At 42.8% G+C, this 21,426-nt stretch overlaps 2 protein-coding genes across 2 annotated transcripts in view; one reads left to right on the top strand and one right to left on the bottom strand.

Annotated features, from left to right (window-relative positions):
• Positions 1-5,802, top strand: part of LOC132772761 (tripartite motif-containing protein 54-like) — a 48,943-nt gene extending 43,141 nt beyond the window's left edge. Inside the window, exons 10-11 of the mRNA XM_067468254.1 lie at positions 2,615-2,721; positions 5,281-5,802. Of these exons, the coding sequence (XP_067324355.1) occupies positions 2,615-2,716 (102 nt within the window). The 3' untranslated portion in view covers positions 2,717-2,721; positions 5,281-5,802. The remainder of the gene's footprint in view (positions 1-2,614; positions 2,722-5,280) is intronic.
• An 883-nt stretch (positions 5,803-6,685) lies between these two features.
• On the bottom strand, positions 6,686-18,442 carry LOC137096865 (corticoliberin-like). Its single transcript, XM_067467117.1, has 4 exons — positions 18,429-18,442; positions 18,153-18,252; positions 15,576-15,666; positions 6,686-8,655 (listed from the first exon to the last, which is right to left on the bottom strand). The coding sequence occupies exons 1-4, from the start codon at positions 18,440-18,442 to the stop codon at positions 8,207-8,209; spliced, it is 654 nt and encodes a 217-aa protein (XP_067323218.1). The 3' UTR covers positions 6,686-8,206.
• Between the last annotated feature and the right edge of the window lie 2,984 nt (positions 18,443-21,426).

The raw sequence follows: 21,426 nt of genomic DNA, 5'->3' as shown, positions 1-21,426 counted from the left end.
TGTGAATCATATATATCTATCTATATGGATGGCCCTTTGTCAGGAGGGTTTTAATTACATTTTCTTGCCCAGGTGAAGGGAGTTGGACTGGATGGTATTCAGGCAGCATTTTGCAACCTGAGGGTTTATATATCTGTGGAATGACCAGGGTGGGACAAAGAACTCTTGTCTGCTGGAGCTAGGTGTGAATGTTTCAACTGACCACCTTGATTAGCATATAATTGCCTGATTATTTGTTTGCTCCAGGCACTGTCAGGCAATTATATGCTAATCAAGGTGGTCAGTTGAAACATTCACACCTAGTTCCAGCAGACAAGAGTCCTTTGTCCCATCCTGGTCATTCCACAGATATATAAACCCTTTTTCCTACTTCCAACAGACCTCACTACCTCTGAGGATGCTTGCCATAGATGCAGGCGAAACGTCAGGAGAGAATGCCTCTAGACCATGCCCATATAGCCCAAAAAAACATACAACAACCCACTATCAATAAGACTGTTTAAAAAGATGTATGAGACCTCTGTAACTAATGGAGCAAAAGAGGACGATCCAGAAGAGGTTGCCATTCAATGCTCTGCGTATCCCATTGTTAAATCAGAGCTTTACCTTGACAATGAGCCTGTGGCCTGAAAGAGACCTCACACTTCCTGATTTATTGCAATTATCTCCATGTCCTGGATGGCTGACACAGATCAAAAGATGCCACATTTTGTCCCCTGCAGTGCAAGGTTTAATATACCGCCAATTAGTGGCTATGCTGTCTCTGACCTAAATCCAGTTAGTAATCCCCCAAAAAGGGGAAGCAAGCATAACATAACGATTTGAGTCTTGGATCAGGATTTCAGAAAATCTGGGTCCAAATGCCGACTCAGTCATAGCCATGACCAAGTCACACTCTCTCAGCCTCAGGAACAAACCCCCCTCTGAATGGGTGATTGCCAAGAATATGTTAGGGTATCTTCACCATAAGTCAGAGTTGACTTGGCAACACATAACAGCAACAACAAGAATCTGTGATGCGATACACAACGGACAGGTTCTTTAATAAGAAAGTTTCTATTCATTATAATAACCAAGAAGATGGAAATCTTCTAGATGCAAACTGCTCACTCAGGGTGCATCTGGACAGTGGAATTAATGCAGTTTGATACCACTTTAACTGCCATGGCTCAGTATTATGGAATCCTGGTATTTGTATGAGGGTTGAATGAAAAGTAATGCTTCCACCTTTGTTACTTGGGTTTGGAAGAGAATATTTTAATAAATCAAATGCAGAAATAATCCTTAGAATGGATTGTCGAAGGCTTTCATGGCCGGAATCACTGGGTTGTTGTAGGTTTTTTTGGGCTATATGGCCATGTTCTAGAGGCATTCTCTCCTGACGTTTCGCCTCTGAGGATGCTTGCCATAGATGCAGGCGAAACGTCAGGAGAGAATGCTTCTAGAACATGGCCATATAGCCCAAAAAAACCTACAACAACCCAATCCTTCGAATGTGCTCTTTAACTACCACTACTTACTTTTCAACATAATCACCAGAGAATTGGCTACATTTCTGCCAACGATGAACAAGTTTTGTGAAGCCATCACAGAAGAAATTGACACAGATTTTCCGATAGCCAAGCAAAGCAATAATGTGACCCACACGTTCTTGTGAAATGCCGATTATGCTTGAAATTTCTCTCTGAGTGATATGATGATTATCCTGAATCAATCTGTCAACTTTTGCTTGTGAAACTTGGTGGTTGCTGTCACAGGACAACCAACTCTGTGTTTGTCACACAAGTCAGATGTTCCCACCTCAAGATCTTTAAACTTACTTGCCCAAAGATGCACAGTACTCGCATCAACACAATCACCATAAACAGCTTGCATTCTCTGATGAATCTCCTTTGGGGTGACACCTTCTGCTGTCAAGAATTCAATGACTGCATGTTGCTTAAGTCATATTGACCAACTGCCTGTGCAGGGTTCCATACTTTGGACGTTAGCAACACAACCGTTAAATGCCAAGGCTTCCTGCCAAAATGGAACTGTAGGGGAGAGTCTACTGAACAAGCCAGTACCTGCTGCATACCAGTACTGCCATCTGTTGAGGAGTTACGAAGGTGGAGGCATTACTTTTCATTCAACCCTCATAATTTGATGCTGTAGCAGCACTATTTGGTAGACAAGGGTATAGACCTTGTAAAACTACAGTTCCTAGGATTCTGTATCATTGGGTCATGGCAGTTAGTCATGTCAAACTTCATTCATTCTACATTCTAGATCAGGCATGGGCAAGCTTCGCCCCTCCAGATGTTCTGGACTTCAACTCCCACAATTCCTAACAGCCTACCAGCTGTTAGGAATTGTGGGAGTTGAAGTCCAGAACATCTGGAGGGCTGAAGTTTGCCCATGCCTGATGTAGATCCACCCAAAATAACCTATTGGGTTTCCATGGCTTAATGGGGACTGGAACCCTGGTCTCCTGGAGTTTTAATCCAGTTCTCAAACCAAGCACCAGCTCACTCATTTGTTACCAATTTCTGTCTTCCTAAGGAAACTTCATGTTCTCAGGAAGACTTTCAAGACACAATCTCTTTTTGACTCTTGTATCTTTCTGCTTCTTCAGAGTCCAGCATCCAACTCCTCCACTGAGACATGGAGAAGGGAAAGCTTCACAGAACCTCTTCTCAGCAGCTGCTTCAATCCCACTCTTTGGCTGCATGATTAGGGAAGGTGAGTGTGTTGAATCCAGGTCTTGGTTTGGAATATCCCCAGTCATTCTTCCACTCAACCCATGAATCATGAATAGTTTGAAAGGGAAGATATCTAATCTGACTTTCTCCAGAAAGACAAGACTGTCCAACATTGGAGCTTCTGAAACTCAACCTCCACACAATATAAGTCCTTCCAGGTGTTTTGGACTTCACTTCCCAAAATCCATGATCTTATGGGAGTTGAAGTCCAAAACACCTGGAATATTAGAGCTTGGGAACTTCAGTAGTTTCCTACTGTGTTCTTCCAGATATTTTGGACTTTGATTCGCAAAGCTCCAGCCACATCACCAAGTTGAGGATTTGGAGATCTAAAGTCCAAAACTATATCAACCAAAATATTTGTTTCCTGAATATGGAATATGCCCCAAATGAGAAGTGCATCTGGGGCAATAATCACCCTGACTTCTGCAAATTGGGCAGAGAGGTTTTTGCAATCTTCATTAGAGTTAAGACCAAATTTCTATCACTATCTAATGACATAGAAGGGATTACATTCTAGGTTGTTTCTTCTGTAGCTTGGCAATTTGAGGCAGGGAAGAGGTTTGCTGCTGGGAACATATTGATCCTTTTAGAAAATTTCGTGTACAGTTCTCATAGCTTTTAGTTCCTACCTCTTCACTTCAATTTCTTTGGTTGCAAGATATAACCCTCAAGAATCTCTCTTGCTTTCGAGTTAGGCTTGAAGTCTAACCTGTAGCCAGCCATGGGTGGTTCATCTGCAATGTAGAATCAATGCAGTTTGACACCACTACAAATCCTCCGATTTGTAGTTTTATGAGTCACCAGCACTCTTTGGCAGAGAAGGCTAAAGTCTATGGGTCTGGAGAACAAGTCCTATGAGGAGCGGCTTAAGGAGCTGGGCATGTTTAGCCTGAAGAAGAGAAGGCTGAGAGGAGATATGATAGCCATGTATAAATACGTGAGAGGAAGTCACAGGGAGGAGGGAGCAAGCTTGTTTACTGCTTCCATGGAGATTAGGACAAGGAACAATGGCTTCAAACTACAAGAAAGGAGATTCCATCTGAACATGAGGAAGAACTTCCTGACTGTGAGAGCCGTTCAGCAGTGGAACTCTCTGCCCCGGAGTGTGGTGGAGGCTCCTTCTTTGGAAGCTTTTAAACAGAGGCTGGATGACCATCTGTCAGGGGTGATTTGAATGCAATATTCCCGCTTCTTGGCAGAATGGGGTTGGACTGGATGGCCCATGAGGTCTCTTCCAACCCTTTGATTCTATGATTCTATGTAAAACTACATCTACTAGGATCCAGGAGCATTGATCCACAGTGGTTCAAGTGGTGTCAAATTGCATTAATACTACAGTATAAATGCACCTTTAGATCTTGAACCTTGTCACAAGATAGTCTGGGTAAAATTAGTTATTTAAGATCCCAGATCTATTACTAGATCCCACTCCTGAAGGACTGGAATGCTTTCTTCTGCCATAGACCACCTATGGCAGAAGGCCTTTGCTATTTTCTTTGTTAAGCCTCAGGTTTCTCTTCAGTTAGAATGGTTTAGTTCCTTTTTGTATCATTTATTGTGGGAGGGAGCCTTAGTTAGACCCTGTCCCTTTTAAGAAACCTCCCAGAAACTGAGATTGCAGTCCTCATCAGCAACTCCTTTGCAGTTAGTCAATCTAAGGGTGCCAAGGAGCCTAGAGACTGCAATATGTCCCATGCTTAAGGTTAAGGAAACTCAGTCAAGTTTTAAGAAGAAAATATGTTTAAGACTTGGAGAAACAAGCTTTATGTATTGAGGAACCAAGTCTGCATTTTAAAGGAGAGAGACTTAACAGGAGGTGCTAACAAAGAACACAGAAAAGAAGTTAGAAAAAGGATATCTTTGGATGAAATCAAGAGAAACCCAGTTAGGTTCTGACCTTCCATCTGTTCCTTCAAGTAATTGTTTGTTAGTCAGACCCTGCGCGGAGTTAGGGTACTGATCTTCAATACAATTAAATTACTTTTTTTGTTTACTGTTGTACCTTTTGTTGTGAGTTTCCAGCTCTGTTCTTGCCAAAAATAGAGGACCTGAGAGAGTTAGCTCTGGGAGCAGAAAACCACCTGTTGCAACATTCACCACCAAATGAAGCTTATCTTACAGTCATGAGGTTTCTTGATTTCCAGTAGTAAATAAATTATTGGAGAAACTTGCAATTGCAGTGAGTTCCAGTTCTAATATTTCTGGGTTGTTGTAGGTTTTTCCGGGCTATATGACCATGTTCTAGAGGCATTTTCTCCTGATGTTTTGCCTGCATCTATGGCAAGCATCCTCAGAGGTAGTGAGGTTCTCACTACCTCTGAGGATGCTTGCCATAGATGCAGGCAAAACGTCAGGAGAAAATGCCTCTAGAACATGGCCATATAGCCCGGAAAAACCTACAACAACCCAGTAATTCCGGATAGGAAAGCCTTCGACAATACATCTAAAATTTCTGCTGTATCTCCACCCTACTTCTTTCTTAGATAGCCTCCTGTCTGAACCATTTTATCTCCCTTGTTATTCCCTTGGCTTTTAGATCCAATGACATCCTTCAACAGGATCTTCCACACCTCTGATAGGCTGGCGTGCCTGAACTAAACCCTTGTGTGGGAAAAGCAAGGATCAAATAATATGCACTCTTAGAGACAAGAGCACCAACTGTTTGAAGAATGACCCAGTTGATGTGAAACAAAGCATGGTAGGAACTTGGACCGCCTCAACCTTCTTTGTTCTTCTCCTTGAACTGTTCCCTACTCATCCCAAAACCACATCCTTTTCTGGACCACCCACTCTGATCTATCCAAAACAGGGATAGTAAAATGGGATGGCTTGGTGCCAGTTAATAAATGTGTGTGTATGATCTTGCCAAATCATAATCTTTGGCTCACAATTGGGGCTTTCTGTTGGTGGTTGACATCAACCCCATTGGCACCATTGGGTCTTGGGTTTTGCCTCCGGGATGCTCCTGACTTGGCCTCGCTTGGCTTATTCTTTCTAGAACGCCCAGTTTGAGAAGGAAACAGGCTTATTAAAATAAAGTTTATTCAGAACACTTCAACGTACATTTTTCAAGTTTGCTGATTGCTTTAATCCACTGGAGACGGGGAAGAAACAACATCTGTACATGACCAAACCAATCAGTTCACATCTGAATCGGGAGGTCTGTAATGCTGAGATAACAAAGAGAGAAGCAGCAACATGTTTGGCGCTCTAAACACACTCTCTTTCACACACACACACATTCACACAGAGGCATCTACACACATTTTGCTATGATCACATTCTTGTGACCCAAAAGCTGTAGAAGGAGTTATACTAGGCTGGTGTAGAGCAGCACTCAAGAACGACACAGATAGAAGCTGTACATTTTTGGCAGTTTTCAGTTACAGGTTTCGAGAGGGGTGCTCAAAGGACTTAAAGATCTGACTCCAGGGAAAAGAAATGGTGCTCGTCATTTAGTTCCGTCATCTCAGAACTGCAAACCCACCCCGTTCCTTTTCGAGGAAGAGTCTCAAGAAGGAACTGCTTGATCCTACCAGCCCTTGTTTAATCACCTTTTCAACAAAACCACAGTGGATTTTCATTTCCGACATGAAGTACACTTCTGAAGCTGAACTTTGCCCTGGGAAACAAAGCAGCGAGGCATAAGAAACAAATGGAGTGACAAGGAGTGCGAGGATTTAACCAGAGAGCCTTAAGATCATATCTTTATGTGACCACAAAGCGCATTGGGTAACCTTGTGCCAGTTGCCATTTTACAACCTAACCTTCCTCACAGTGTGGTTGTTCAGATGAAGGGGAGGAACAAGATGTTCTGTGCCAATTTAACAATGAATCCGCTCAGAGTTTTATTTGAGAGTTAAAAAGAGCTGTCCATGGTGCTGCATCCTATCTCTAAAATGAATTTAGCACCTTGGATAGCTCCCCCATTATTGAAACAAACCTAAGAGTGGATTTAGTGCACCAAGACACAGGCAGCCTCAATATGAGTTGGTCCTCCACATTTGTGGGTCTGACTTTGGGGCATTTGATGATTCACAGATAGTATGAGACTCTAGGTTCTCCAATATACTTATATGTCAGCCTCTGCTGAAGGTTGACCACACTATCATCCTGAAAGGCTATCTAGGTTTTCCAGTGAAACTGCATGACCAATGTCCAGTAGAAGATATGCTGGAAGTCCTAACAGTGAATCCGCTCAGAGTTTTATTTGAAAGTTAAAAAGAGCTGTCCATGGTGCTGCATCCTATCTTTAAAATGAATTCAGCACCTTGGATAGCTCCCCCAAAGATGAAAACAAACCTGAGAGTGGATTCAGTGCACCAAGACACAGGCAGCCTTGATATGAGTTGGTCCTCCACATTTGTGGTTCTGAGTTTGGGGCATTTGATGATTCATATATTAGATCAATCTCTAGGTTCTTCAATATACCTATATGTCAACGTCTGCTGAAGGTTGACCACACCATCATCCAGAAGAGCTATCTTGGTTTTCCAGTGAAACTGCATGGTCATTGTCCAGTAGAAGATATGCTGGAAGTCCTAGAGATTTGTGGAGAGGTATAAAGGTGGAGGACCTTTATTTTCACAAAGGTCCTCTATCCCTAATCTTAGTGAATGTGGAGGGATGACTGTACTGAATAAGAACATCTAATTGATTACTACTTGGGTGCTAATCCTTTAGTATGCTAGATATTGGTTTGAATTCAATTGGTCAACTTCAGTAAAGTAAAACTATTGAATCTCTAGGTAAATCCCACTGGTTCAATGAGATAAGTATGGAATTATCCATAGCATCCAGGTCATTGTTGCACTACAGTGCCCATCGTTCCTAGCCAGCACAACTAACAGTGAGAAATGATGGGAGTTGTCATGACCTGTTGGGCAGTGGTTCTCAACCTGTGGGTCCCCAGGTGTTTTGACCTACAACTCCCAGAAATCACAGCCAGTTTACGAGCTATTAGGATTTCTGGGAGTTGAAGGCCAAAACATCTGGGGACCCACAGGTTGAGAAGCACTGTGCTAGGGTGACAGAACTGGAATACAGTCCCATATTTTGAACCTTTTTTGATCTCTTTGCTGAAGGATACAAAAATACGTTGCTTTCCTAACTCTAATTTCAATCATTCTCCTTTCTGCCCTCTTTTCTCTCACCTGTGGGTCAAATTTAGTTTTTCAGTTCCTGGGGCAGGAACAAGGACTTCCTTTCTCCTTGTTTACTCCCTGCAAAGGCTGGATGAATTGATGGTGTTGAATCAAATATAGCAATATTAATTAAAAAACAGAATGGGGAACTGTAGCAAAACACGTTGTCGTCATTCCTGTCTGGGCGAGCAGAACATGACATCAGATGAAGAGGGGGTCACGCCACTCCCCAATGAATTGCACTGTTACAAGAATAGAGGGTGAACTTTACAATCAAAACGTTGTCATCCCCCACCCACCCTAGACCCTCCCCTCGACTCATTTGCCTATATTATGCAGCAATATTTTGTTGCTTCGAGCTTTCTGGGCCAGTCTCTCCTCTCTGGACATCTCCAGGAACTCGCGGAGGAGGTGAAAGGTCAAGTCCAAGGAATTGGGGCGCCCATCCCGCCGTTTGCTGGAGGAAGGAGAGCGCTGGGTTCTTTGCTGCTGGGAGGTGGGTTCCCCTCCCAGGAGCTTGCAGGCTTTGGGGGGTAGGCGGTCCTTGGGGTTCTCCCCTTCTTCCAAGCTGGACGGGAGGGCCGACGGGATGGCTTCCCACTCCAGGCGCTTCGGCCACCGCTCCCAACTCAGGCTCTGGAGGGGAAGAAGCTGGGCAGAACCAGACCTCGGCCACTCCAACGGAAGGCAGGACTTGAGTGGGAGGAACAGCAAGAGGATGAAGGAGGCCGCTGGAACCATCTGGACCGTCCGTACCTGGGCTGCGTCTAGGACAGAAGCCAGCATCAGAATTAACCAGACGTCAACAAAGAAAGGGCCTTTGAGGGTCCCTTCCAAATCTATGACTTCAATACTTTTCAGTTCACTGCAATGCTGTAAATGTATGGCGCTGCCAAGATATCCTAAAGGCACCAGATCCTTTCAGATCTCTGAAGTTAAAGCCTCATTGTAGAGAGAGAAAATAGGATATAAATAATAATAATTTACTTGGGAAGTATCCGACATGTGATCAAATACAAAAGCCAGCATAGTGATCTTGTTTGCTGTGTATTTATCAAATAATAATAATAATAATAATAATAATAATAATAATAATAATGGTGGTCCCAGTGGTGATCAGCACACTGGGTACAGTGCCTAAAGACCTTGGCCTGCACTTAAACACAATCAGCACTGACAAAATTACCACCTGTCAGCTGCAAAAGGCCACCCTACTGGGATCTGCACACATTATTCGCCGATACATCACACAGTCCTAGACACTTGGGAAGTGTCCGACGTGTGATCCAATACAACAGCCAGAAGAGTGACCTTGTTTACTGTGGACTCATCTTGTTGTATTTCTAATAATAATAATAATAATAATATCCAGAATTTTAAACAGAGACTGCAAGAGGATACTAGGTGTCATTGGCTGTATTTCAGAGGAAGACAATGGCAAACTACCACTGTCCTAAGAACTCATGATACAGAGCAAGAAATTAATACTGAAATATTTCTTTTCAAATAGCTTCTCTCGTTAACTGCAAATCATTAAAGCGTCTAACAATCTGAATGGCGTGACCGCAAAGACAAACAAGCTAAGCATTCAGAAGAGCACCAGTTATTATTTTAGAATATATATATATATATATATATATATATATATATATATATATGTGTGTGTGTGTGTGTGTGGGGGGGGGGGGTATCAACCTTCAAAACATGATTATTTAATATTTATAGTTCAGTATTATGGGACCTGTAGTTTCTTGAGGTACCAGCACTCTTTGGCAGAGAAGGCTGAAGACTTCACAAAACTAGAACTCTGATGATTCCATATCATTAAGCCATGGCTGTCGAAGTGGTGTCAAACTGCATTAATTATACAGTGTGGATTCACCTCGTGTGATCCCAAAAGGGTGGCTGTGCTGTAAGCAAAAGCAAGAGAGAAATCTTGCAGCGCTTGGAGCACTAATCTGGAGACAGTTTCATCGGATGTGTGGAGCATTATCCTCGGTTGCCAGAGGTAAGTTTGCATGCGTGGAAAAACGGGGAATGTGATTCCACAGGCATTTTGTGCATTGAAAGGAAACAGCATCCAAAACTTGGAGGGCAGAATCCAAGTGTTACACCTTGCTAGAATAGAGCCATTGAATCAACAGATCCTCTGTCGACGCACCAAATTCTGCTCTGCTTACTCTATTATTGTTGTTATTATATTTATGTCCCACTTCTTTCTCTGGATTGAGACCCAAAGCAGTTGCAGCTAGCAATCAGATATAACTCTTATTTGGAAATGAATCAGCAGGTATTTATAATAATGCACCATTGTGCCTGAATAAATTCAAGATGGGACTACATTGCATCATAAGTGTCTACAAAGACTATATAATGCATTATATGGCAGTGTAGATCCAGCCTGTGTCTCTGTCGGCATGTTCTTGTGCACACTTTCACACTGGAGTTTCATTTCAATTTTTTTCCTTCTGGAGAATATCCTTTACCTCGATATTTTAGCTTTCTAAATACACACTCACACCCAATTAATGACCAGTGGTTCTCAACCTTCCCAATGCCGTCACCCCTTAATACAGTTCCTCATGTTGTGATGACCCCCAACCAAAATTGTTTTCTTTGCTACTTCATAGCTGTAATTTTGCTCTTGTTATGAATCGTAATGCAAATATCTGATATGCAGGATGTAATTTCATTAATTGGTCCAAATTTGGCACAAATACCCAATACGCCCAAGTTTGAATACTGGTGGGGTTGGGGGGATTGATTTTGTCATTTGGGTGTTGTAGTTACTGGGATTTATAGTTGACCTGCAATCAAAGAGCATTCTGAATTCCACCAATTATGGAATTGAATCAAACTAGGCACACAGAACTCCCATGACCAACAGAAAATCCTGGAAGGGTTTGTGGGCATTGACCTTGAGTTTGGAAGTTGTAGTTCACCTACATCCAGAGAGCGCCATGGACTCAAACAAGAATGGATCTGGACCAAACTTGGCACAAATACTCAATATGCCCAAATGTGAACACTGGTGGAGTTTGGGGAAATAGACCCTGACATTTGTCATTGCTCGGATTTATAGTTCATCTACAATCAACGAGCATTCTAAACCACAGCAATGATAGAATTGGGCCAGACTTTGCACATAGAACCTCCATGACTAACCAAAAATACTATGTTTTCTTATGGTCTCTGGCGACCCATCTCACACACCCCTCACAACCCCCAGGTTGTGAAATGCTAAACTAGACTATACTTCATGGGAAGAGTGTGCCATGATTAATACAATTTTTCATCTAGTTGGACTTAAGATACCTTCCACTTCAGCAAATCTAATTGGAAGATATCTTAAGACATATTAGACTCAGCTTTATGAAATGTGCCATGACCAGTACAATTTTCCATTATTAAAGCCCTACACTAGCTAAACATTGCAGCCATGGTTCACGAAATATTATTGGAAGGTATCCAAAGGCCATGTAGTCCACCCCAACCTCCAGTGTAGGAATTCACAATTAAAGCATCTTGAAATCTCTATCTTCTTTTTATGAGCCTCTCCCACCTGTTAAGGTATTGAACAGGCATTTTGAGGGTGAAATGGTCTCAGTTTCCAGGTCTATGGCCACCTTGGTTCCCTTCTCTGGACACCATTTGGGTCAACGAACATTTAACAGCAGAAGATTCATAGATAAATATATCCTCCATTGTATTGTCGAAGGCTTTCATTGCTGGAATCACAGGGTTGTTGCAGGTTTTTCGGGCTATATGGCTATGTTCTAGAAGCATTCTCTCCTGACATTTTGCCTGCATCTATGGCAAGCATCCTCACAACCTCCGAGGATGCTTGCCATAGATGCAGGTGAAATGTCAGGAGAGAATGCTTCTAGAACATAGTCATATAGCCCGAAAGACCTACAACAACCCATATCCTCCATGGAACCCCGGGAGTTGGAGCTTTGCGAGGTCTTTAGCCCTTCTTTGTGCCTCACCAAACCACAAATCCAAGGATTCCATAGTATTGAGCCTGGGCAGTTAAAGTGGTATCAAACTGTATCAATTATTGCATGTAGATGCATCCCTGGAGGAGGCTGAGTGGGATTGTGCATAGGACAGGCAATGCATTTATTTCCTCTGGAACAAAACCTACAAGTCGTATCCCAGAGCATTCAATTAAGCCAGCAATAAAATATGAATGAAACCATGCAAAGAATTCATTCACTTTGATTCAAAAAGCAATGCCAGCTAATTCAATGATTTCCCTATCTCCGTTTCTTTTGGTCTGCAGAACAAAAATCATTGAATGATCTGCATGCTAATAAGGCGCTGAACGAATGCAAAAGAAAAGAATGGCAATGACCTCTTTAAGAGGATATTTCAGAGTGTTTTCATTCAGTTCAGTTTTTTAAGTGACTTTGGGATCTGGATTAAAATGCACCCCAGTGTGAAATGGATTTTCAAGCACCCTATTGAAACAGGAAAGGCATATCTGAAAAGCAGTCAAAAGTAAAAAAGGACTTTGGAGGAGCGTATATTAGTTCCCAAAAATCCTATGCCACTTGTGTTCTGGTATGAGAAAAAAAGAGTTGAGTGACACTGACCAGTGAGCTCAAGCAAGTAAGCCAAGCTTTGTGCTCCAAGGAGAGACAGGCAGTATGCAGGACTGATTTTTTTTTGTCGTGTCAGGAGCGACTTGAGAAACTGCAAGTTGCTTCTGGTGTGAGAGAATTGGCCGTCTGCAAGGATGTTGCCCAGGGGACGCCTGGATGATTTTTGATGTTTTTATCATCCTTGTGGGAGGCTTCTCTCATGTCCCCGCATGAGGAGCTGGAGCTGATAGAGGGAGCTCATCCGCCTCTCCCCGGATTTGAACCTGCGACCTGTCGGTCTTCAGTCCTGCCGGCACAGGGGTTCAACCCACTGCGCCACTGGGGGCTCCTGAATATAATCCACATAATTTGTTTATTTTGTTTACTTTGTCTACATATCTCATTTCTCCCAATTTATTAGTCACCTAATCAAGTTGGATAATAAACTCATAAAAATGCTTTATTTTAATGCCTTTATAGATTGGGGTGTTATTTTTATTGGACTCCAGATCTCATTTTCTCCAGCCATCGTAGCCAATGGTCAGGGATGGTGAGCACTGTAGTCCTTGCACATGAACACAAATCACATCTTGTCCATGCAACTTCTCAGGATCAAATGTAATTATTCTGACCTCAAAACCTCTGTTGATGCCTGCCATAGATGCAGGCAAAACGTCAGGAGAGAATGCTTCTGGAATATGGCCACACAGTCCGGAAAACTCACAGCAACCCAGTGATTCTGGCCATGAAAGCCTTTGCCAATACATTGTATTGATTCTCTTCATGAAATATTCCATGCCACTGTCCCATGTTATTGTTATTTTGCAGCTGGGGATTGAAGGAGAGGACTGTTTCTTTTAACATCAGATTAGATCTCTGCTCCCCACATCTATCTATCTATCTATCTATCTATCTATCTATCTATCTATGGGATATGAAGCCAAAATATATGGGATCAAGCCAAAAGTCAACATCCCCTGGGACGCTGATGCCCCAAAACAGTGACAGATGGGCTTTCCATGTGCATGTCAGGCAACACTCCGTTATGGGTTTTAGTTCAAACTTTAAAGAAACTGGGTAGCTGTGAGTTTTCTGGGCTGTATGGCCATGTTCCAGAAGCATTCTTTCCTGACAATTCACCCACATCTATGGCAGGTATCTTCAGAGGTTGTGAGGTCTGTGGGAAACTAGGCAAGTTGTGAGATCTGTGGGAAACTAGGCAAGTTGTGAGATCTGTGGAAACTAGGCAAGTTGTGAGATCTGTGGAAACTAGACAAGTTGTGAGATCTGTGGGAAACTAGGCAAGTTGTAAGATATGTGGAAAACTATGCAAGTTGTGACATCTGTGGGAAACTAGGTAAGTTGTAAGGGCTGTGGGAAACTTGGCAAGTTGTGAGGTCTGTGGGAAACTAGGCAAGTGGGGTTTATATATCTGTGGAATGTTCAGGGTGGGAGAAAGAACTTTTGTCTATTTGAGGCAAGTGTGGATGTTGCAATTGGCCACCTTGGTTAGTACTGAATACCTTGCAGCTTCAGGAGAGAGAGAATTCTTCTGGAACATGGTCATGCAACCCAGAAAACTCACAGCAACCCAGTAATTCTGGCCATGAAAGCCTTCAACAACACATTTAAAGGAACTATCCAAAAATAGGGAACTTTATATCTCCAAATGGACCCAGCATTTTGGAGAGCGCCTTCCAAGTTTGAACTACAACCCAAAACCAATGGCTGCAGCTGTCCCTGATGTGCACCAAACAAACAAAACTGGAAATAGCTATGAAAGTTTGGCCCAATTCTATCATTGGTGGAGTTCAGAATACTCTTTAATTGTAGGTGAACTATAAATCCCAGCAACTACAACTCCCAAATGTCAAAGTCAATTTCCCCCAAACTCCAACATTTGGGCACATTGAGTATTAGTGCCACATTTGGTCCAGATCCATCATTGTTTGAGTCCACAGTGCCCTCTGGATGAAGGTGAACTACAACTCCCAAACTCAAGGTCAATGCCCACCAAACCTTTCCAGTATTTTCTGTTGGTTGTGGGAGTTCTGTGCGCCAAGTTTGGTTCAATTCCATCATTAGGGGAGTTCAGAATGCTCTTTGAATGGAGGTGAACTATAAATCCCAGCAACTACAACTCCCAATTGTCAAAGTCTATTTTCCCCAAATTCCACCAGTGTTCACATTTGGGTAAATTGAGTATTTGTGCCAAGTTTGGTCCAGATCCATCACTGTTTGAGTCCACAGTGCTTTCTGGATGAAGGTGAACTACAACTCCAAAACTCAAGGTCAATGCCCACCAAACCTTTCCAGTATTTTTTGTTGGTCATGGGAGTTCTGTGTGCCACGTTTGGTTCAATTTCATCAGTGAGAGAGTTCAGAATGCTCTTTGAATGTAGGTGAACTATAAATTCCAGCAACTACAAGTCCCAAATGTCAAAGTCCATTTTCCCCAAATTCCACCAGTGTTCATATTTGGCCACTCCCAAATGACAAAAGCAATCCTCCCCCCCCCCCCACCCCAAACCCCGTCAGTATTCAAATTTGGACATATCAGGCATTTGTGCCTAATTTGGTCCAGTGAATGAAAATACATTCTACATATCAGATATTTACATTACGATTCATAACAGGACTAAAATTACAGTTATGGAGTAGCGACAAAAATAATGTTATGGTTGGGGGTCACCACAACATGAGGAACCATATTAAGGGGGGTCACAACATTAGGAAAGATGAGAACTACTGCTGCAAACACTTCTTTCTCCCTCCAAAAGTACCAACCAACTTCTTTTTTGGAGTCTGAATCACCCTTTCCCTTGGTCTAAGGAAGAAGAAAACAAAACACCCCCTTTTTCTAATCCTGAAGAATACACGTGTAGATGGGTGTTGCAGTGTGATTGTCTGTGTGTTGGTGCACAGGTGTGCTTCTCCCTTCCTATCCCCTTGTTTGCAATTGGAAAATCTATGCCAAAAGGAAGAGGAGTGCAGTCCAAACTTCATCCCTTCCTCTTGGCTATTTCCCTGGCAACTCTCCCCCAAATCCCCCCCCCCCAATCCCCAAGTATGGCTTCCCAGGTAAATCTGACTTGCCTTACCTGGAAGGAAGGTGTCCTGCTCGCCTCTCTTGGTGCCTGCAGCTTGCCCAAGGCGCCGGTCCGCTTTCCCAGCCAGGAGGAACTCGCAGCCCTATTTATACTGGGGAGAGAGAGGAGAGAGGCACTGAGCCCCCCTCTTTTCGACACTGAGAGATGAGGGGTGGGGGCTCCCAGCCATGACGTCGGTCTGCTCCATCCCGAGGAGGCAGAAGGGAAACAGAGAGACAAGTTCTCCAGAGGAGGCTGTGAAAGAAATATGACAAAGAGAACATTTGCAAAATTGGCATGCTCCTATATTAGGAGAAATACGTCTCAGGATGCCCAGGCGCTGTCCATGGTCCTGAAAGAGCTTTGGCTGGGGGGCGAAGGAGATCATATAGGTGTGGTTTGCAAGAGGCAGCAAAATACAAGCCAACATAGCAGTGTTTCCTCAACCTTCCTAATGCTGTGACCCCTTAAGACAGTTCCTCATGTTGTGGTGACCCCCAACCATAACATTATTTTCATTGCTACTTCATAACTGTAATTTTGCAACTGTTATGAATCATAATGTAAATATCTGATATGTAGGATGTATTTTCATTCACTAGACCTGATTTGGCACAAATACCCAATATGCCCAAATCTGAATTCTGGTGGGGTTGGAGGTGGTAGGAGTTGATTTTGACATTTGGAAGTTGTAGTTGCTGGGACTTATAGTTCACCTACTGTTATGAATGGTTATGTAAATATCTGATATGCAGAATGTTTGTTCATTCACTGGACCTGATTTGGCATGAATACCCAATACGCACAAATCTGAATACTGGTGGGGTTGGGGGTGGAAGGAGTTGATTTTGACATTTGGAAGTTGTAGTTGCTGGGACTTATAGTTCACCTAGAATCAAAGAGCATTCCAAACTCCACCAATGATGGAATTGAACCAAACTTGGCACACGCAACCTCCTGGCACAAATACCATTCATTCACTGGACCAGATTTGGCACAAATACCCAATACACCCAAATGTGAATATTGGTGGGGTGGGGTGGGGGGAAATGAGTTGATTTTGTCATTTGAGAGTTGTAGTTTCTGGGACTTATAGTTCACCTACAATTAAAGAGCATTCTGAACTCCACCAATGATAGAATTGGGCCAAATTTTCATAGCTATTTTCAGCTTTCTTTGTTTGGTGCACATCAGGGACAGCTGCAGCCATTGGTTTTGGGTTGTAGTTCAAACTTGGAAGGCGCTCTCCAAAATGCTGGGTCCATTTGGAGATATAAAGTACACCCAAATCTGACTACTGGTGGGGTTGGGGGTGGAAGGAGTTGATTTTGTCATTTGGAAGTTGTAGTTGCTGGGACTTATAGTTCACCTACAATCAAAGAGCATTTTGAACTCCAGCAATGATGGAATTGAACCAAACTTGGCACACACAACCCCCTGGCACAAATACCAGAAACACCAAAATTGGAATACTGGTGGGGTATGGAGGGGGGAATGATTTGGTCACTTGGAGTTGTAGTTCACCTTCATCCAGAGAGCACTGTGGATGCAAACAATGATGGATTTGGACCAAACTTGGCATGAATACTCAATATGCTCAAATGTGAACACTGGTTGAGTTTGAGGAAAATAGACTTTGACTTTTGGGATTTGTAGTTGCTGGGATTTATAGTTCACCTGCAATCAAAGAGCATTCTGAACTTCATTAACAATGGAATTGGGCCAAACTTGGCACATAGAACTCCCATGACCAACAAAAAATACTGAAAGGGTCTGGTGGACATTGACCTTGAGTTTTGGAGTTGTAGTTCACCTACATCCAGAGAGCACTGTGGACTCAAACAATGATGGATCTGGACCAAACTTGGCACGAATACTCAGTATGCTCAAATGTGAACACTGGTGGAGTTTGGGGAAAATAGACATTTACATTTGGAAGTTGTAGTTGTTATTGAATGCTTTCAAATCATTCCTGACCTGCAGCAACCCAAAGCTCACCCTATCACAACATATGATCAGGAGAACTTTGCCATTGTTTTCCTCTGAGGCTGAGAGAATGTGACTTCCCCAGGGCCAAATGGAGATTCAAACCCATTTCTCCAGAGCCAACACTCAAAATCACATAGTCCCTGAACTCACCTCCCCTTGTAAGACACAGAGCAGCAATGGTTTCCATTTGACAGTATCAAGGTAGAAGTGGAAGTGGTGATTCAGGAAGTGCTCCTATTACACGATGTAACAAGATTCTTGTTCCTGGGTTACAAATGTCGTTTCCTAATTGGTTCTGTCATAAAAAAAACATGGGAAAATGTTATTAAACTGCAAAAACTTTATTTCTATGGGACATCCTGCAGCACATTTTGCTCTAGTTTTTCAATGAGTATCTCATCAAGTCTCAACAAATTCAACTTAGTTTGTGGAAGCCACAAAAGCAAAGTTTCTGGAACATAACAACTACTTTCAAAGTAAGTACTACACAATTAAACAGGAAATAGCAGTTTCAAACCAGGAACAGAACAGTTTTTCAAATTTTGTTACTTAGTGTTAGAAGACAGGGCAGGGATGGTCCTTCAGATGCAGTTGGACTACAGATCCCATGATGGCTCGTGACTGGCTGGGGCTGATGTGTGATGGTGGTTTGTCTGCCTGGCTGGGTGTTGTTAAGTCTTCTCTGATAGGGGTATACGTTCTGTAATAGCAAGATTGCAAGAGTGAAAAGAAAACCTGAGGATTGTGCACATTTTTATTATTTTATCTCATTTCCTGTATTTAATTGTGTATTAACTTGTTTTGTTTATGTTTCATTTCCTGTTTATTATTGCTGTATGTATTTTATTTTGATTTGCTGTAATTGTTGTGTCTAACCTCATGTTAGCCATCCCGAGTACCCACTGAGGAGATGGTGGTGGGGTATAAATAAAATGTTATTATTATATTATTTATTATTATTGGTTCATGGCAATGCATGGAGATATCTCCATTTCTGGATGCAACCCTAAATAAACCTCCTTTGAAATAACCAGAGTATTACTCTTTCAGGAAAAACTTACTTTTTGGGATTCCGAGAATGCCGCAAACATTTCAGTGATTTTTCTCAAGGTCTAATGTATTGTCAAAGGCTTTCTCAAAGTTTGTTCAAGACTCACCTGTCATTCAAAAAAAATGAAATGCAAAAATACAGAATGGGGGACGCATGGTTTGAAAGCAGTACGTGTGAAAAAGATCTTGAAGTCCTCATGGACAACAAGTTAAACATGAGCCAACAATGTGATGCAGTGGCAAAAAAAGCCAATGGGATTTTGGCCTGCATCAATAGGAGTCTAGTATCTAGATCAGTGGTCCTCAACCTGTGGGTCCCCAGGTGTTTTGGCCTACAATCCCCAGAAATCCCAGCCAGTTTACCAGCTGTTAGGATATCTGGGAGTTGAAGGCCAAAACATCTGGGGACCCACAGGTAGAGAACCACTGGTCTAGATCCAGGGAAGTCATGCTATCCCTCTCTGCCTTGGTTAGACCACACCTGGAATACTGTGTCCAATTCTGGGCACCACAATTGGAGAGAGATGTTGACAAGCTGGAATGTGTCCAGAGGAGGGCAACTAAAATGATCAAGGGTGTGTAGAACAAGCCCTATGAGGAGCGGCTTAAAGAGCTGGGTATTTTTAGCCTGGAGAAGAGAAAGCTGAGAGGAGACATGATAACCATGTATAAATATGTGAGGGGAAGTCAAAGGGAGCAAGCTTGTTTTCTACTGTCCTGGAGACTAGGACATGGAACAATGGCTTCAAACTACAAGAAAGGAGATTCCATCTGAACATTAGGAAGAACTTCCTGACTGTGAGAGCTGTTCAGCAGTGGAACTCTCTGCCCCAGAGTGTGGTGGAGGCTCCTTCTTTTGAAGCTTTTAAACAGAGGTCATCTGTCAGGGGTGCTTTGAATGCAATTTTCCTGCTTCTTGGCAGGGAGTTGGACTGGATGGCCCATTTATTTATTTATTTATTTAGGGCTTTTATATCCCGTCCTTTCTCAACCTCTGCAGAGGGACTCAGGATGTCTAACAAAGTGGCACCCCATGGCACCCACATCAAAACATAAATATACAATTAACAGCAATGTAATAATAACAATATAAAACAGTATAAACAATATAAAACCGTATAAACAATATAAAAACAGACAACAAATAGTCAGTGGTCACCGATTTAAATCATTATCCAAGGGCAGTCCATCAGTTCTAAAGAAGTCAACATGTCAGTTGTTGTTCATTCGTTCAGTCATCTCCGACTCTTCGTGACCTCATGGACCAGCTCACGCCAGAGCTCCCTGTCGGCTGTCACCACCCCCAGCTCCTTCAAGGTCAGTCCAGTCACTTCAAGGATGCCCTCCATCCATCTTGCCCTTGGTCGGCCCCTCTTCCTTTTACCTTCCACTTTCACGTCAGTAGGTCAGCCTATTCTCCAAAGGCCTGATCCCATAGCCAGGATTTTGCTTGTTTCCAGAAGGTCAAGAGGGATGCAGCAGATCTAATATCACTTGGGAGAGAGTTCCCCAGCCGGGGGGCCACCACAGAAAAGGCCCGTGAGGTCTCTTTCAACTCTATGATTCTATGATTCTAGGTGCTCCCAGAGAAGCCAGGTCTGAATGCTCCCTTTGACTTCCAGAATCTGGCACTTGAATACGGCAGTTTTCACCTTGGAGGTACACAAGTGATCCCATGGATAACTATTAGGCAGACAGACCAACTGTGACCCTGCTTGTATAAAATTGATTAAAAGAGTCCATTGTTCAGAACTGGACACAGTGTCCTTCCAAGTGAGTTCTGACCAAAACAGAAGAGAGTGGGACTCTTATGCCTTGGCCTGACCTCTGGGGGGAACAAGGGAGACAGAGCCTTCTTTGTTGTTGCTGCTGCTGCTGTTGTTACTGCTGCTTTGGTTGTTTTTGTTGTTGTTGTTGTTAGCTACCCCTCACACTTTGGTGTCACCTGCATATTTGACAAGCATGCCCTCTATTCACCCTGAGTCGCCCTGAGGGCTGAGAAGAGCAGTATACAAATATAGTAAATAAATAGTAAATAAATATTCCATTGTCCAAGTCAGAGTAAAGATGTTGAATACAGAACCCTATGGCTCCCCAATGGATGAAGAAGAGGAGCCATTGGTCAGCACCCTTTGGGTTTGGCTGGTCTGCCAATTCCCACCAAAGAGTAGCATTGTCTTGCTCACATTTTACTAGACTCTTTGTGCAGAATATCATTGGGAACCTTGTCAAAGGCCTTGCTGAGCATTCCCTTCATCTACCAAGAAGAATGCATCTACACCAGGCATGGGCAAACTTTGGCCTTCCGGGTGTTTTGGACTTCAACTCCCACAATTCCTAACAGCCAGCAGGCTGTTAGGAATTGTGGGAGTTGGAGTCCAAAACATCCGGAAGGCCAAAGTTTGCCCATGCCTGATCTACACTGTAGAATGAATGGATTTTATCTCCAGGCAGGTCAAATGACATTGTTTCTCTAGAGTATTAACTAGCATTGTATTTGCTCCAGTTCAATGCTATGGAAAGAAGTGAAACAACTGGATAACTGGCTGTTCAAGTAAACAGGCGTGCTATTTACCCGAGGTTACATTGACTTAGCCTGCAAGGGGAAATTTCATGTAATTTGGGTTTTTCAAATGACTGACACCATAAATAATGGGTCTGGCTCTTTTGACATTGGGTTTTTTGATTAGGTGTAATAGGCTTCATTCATTCGCACACCGCCGGGCTGAAGGCTGAACTTCTGCAGCTTCCTCTCCTATCTAGATTGTCTCAGAAGATCCCATTAAATACGGAATAATATTTCTTTTTCTGGCATTATTTTGTG

Source organism: Anolis sagrei, chromosome 4, assembly GCF_037176765.1.
Source record: "Anolis sagrei isolate rAnoSag1 chromosome 4, rAnoSag1.mat, whole genome shotgun sequence".
Lineage (NCBI taxonomy): Eukaryota > Metazoa > Chordata > Lepidosauria > Squamata > Dactyloidae > Anolis > Anolis sagrei.
This window is presented reverse-complemented; position numbering and strand designations above follow the sequence as displayed.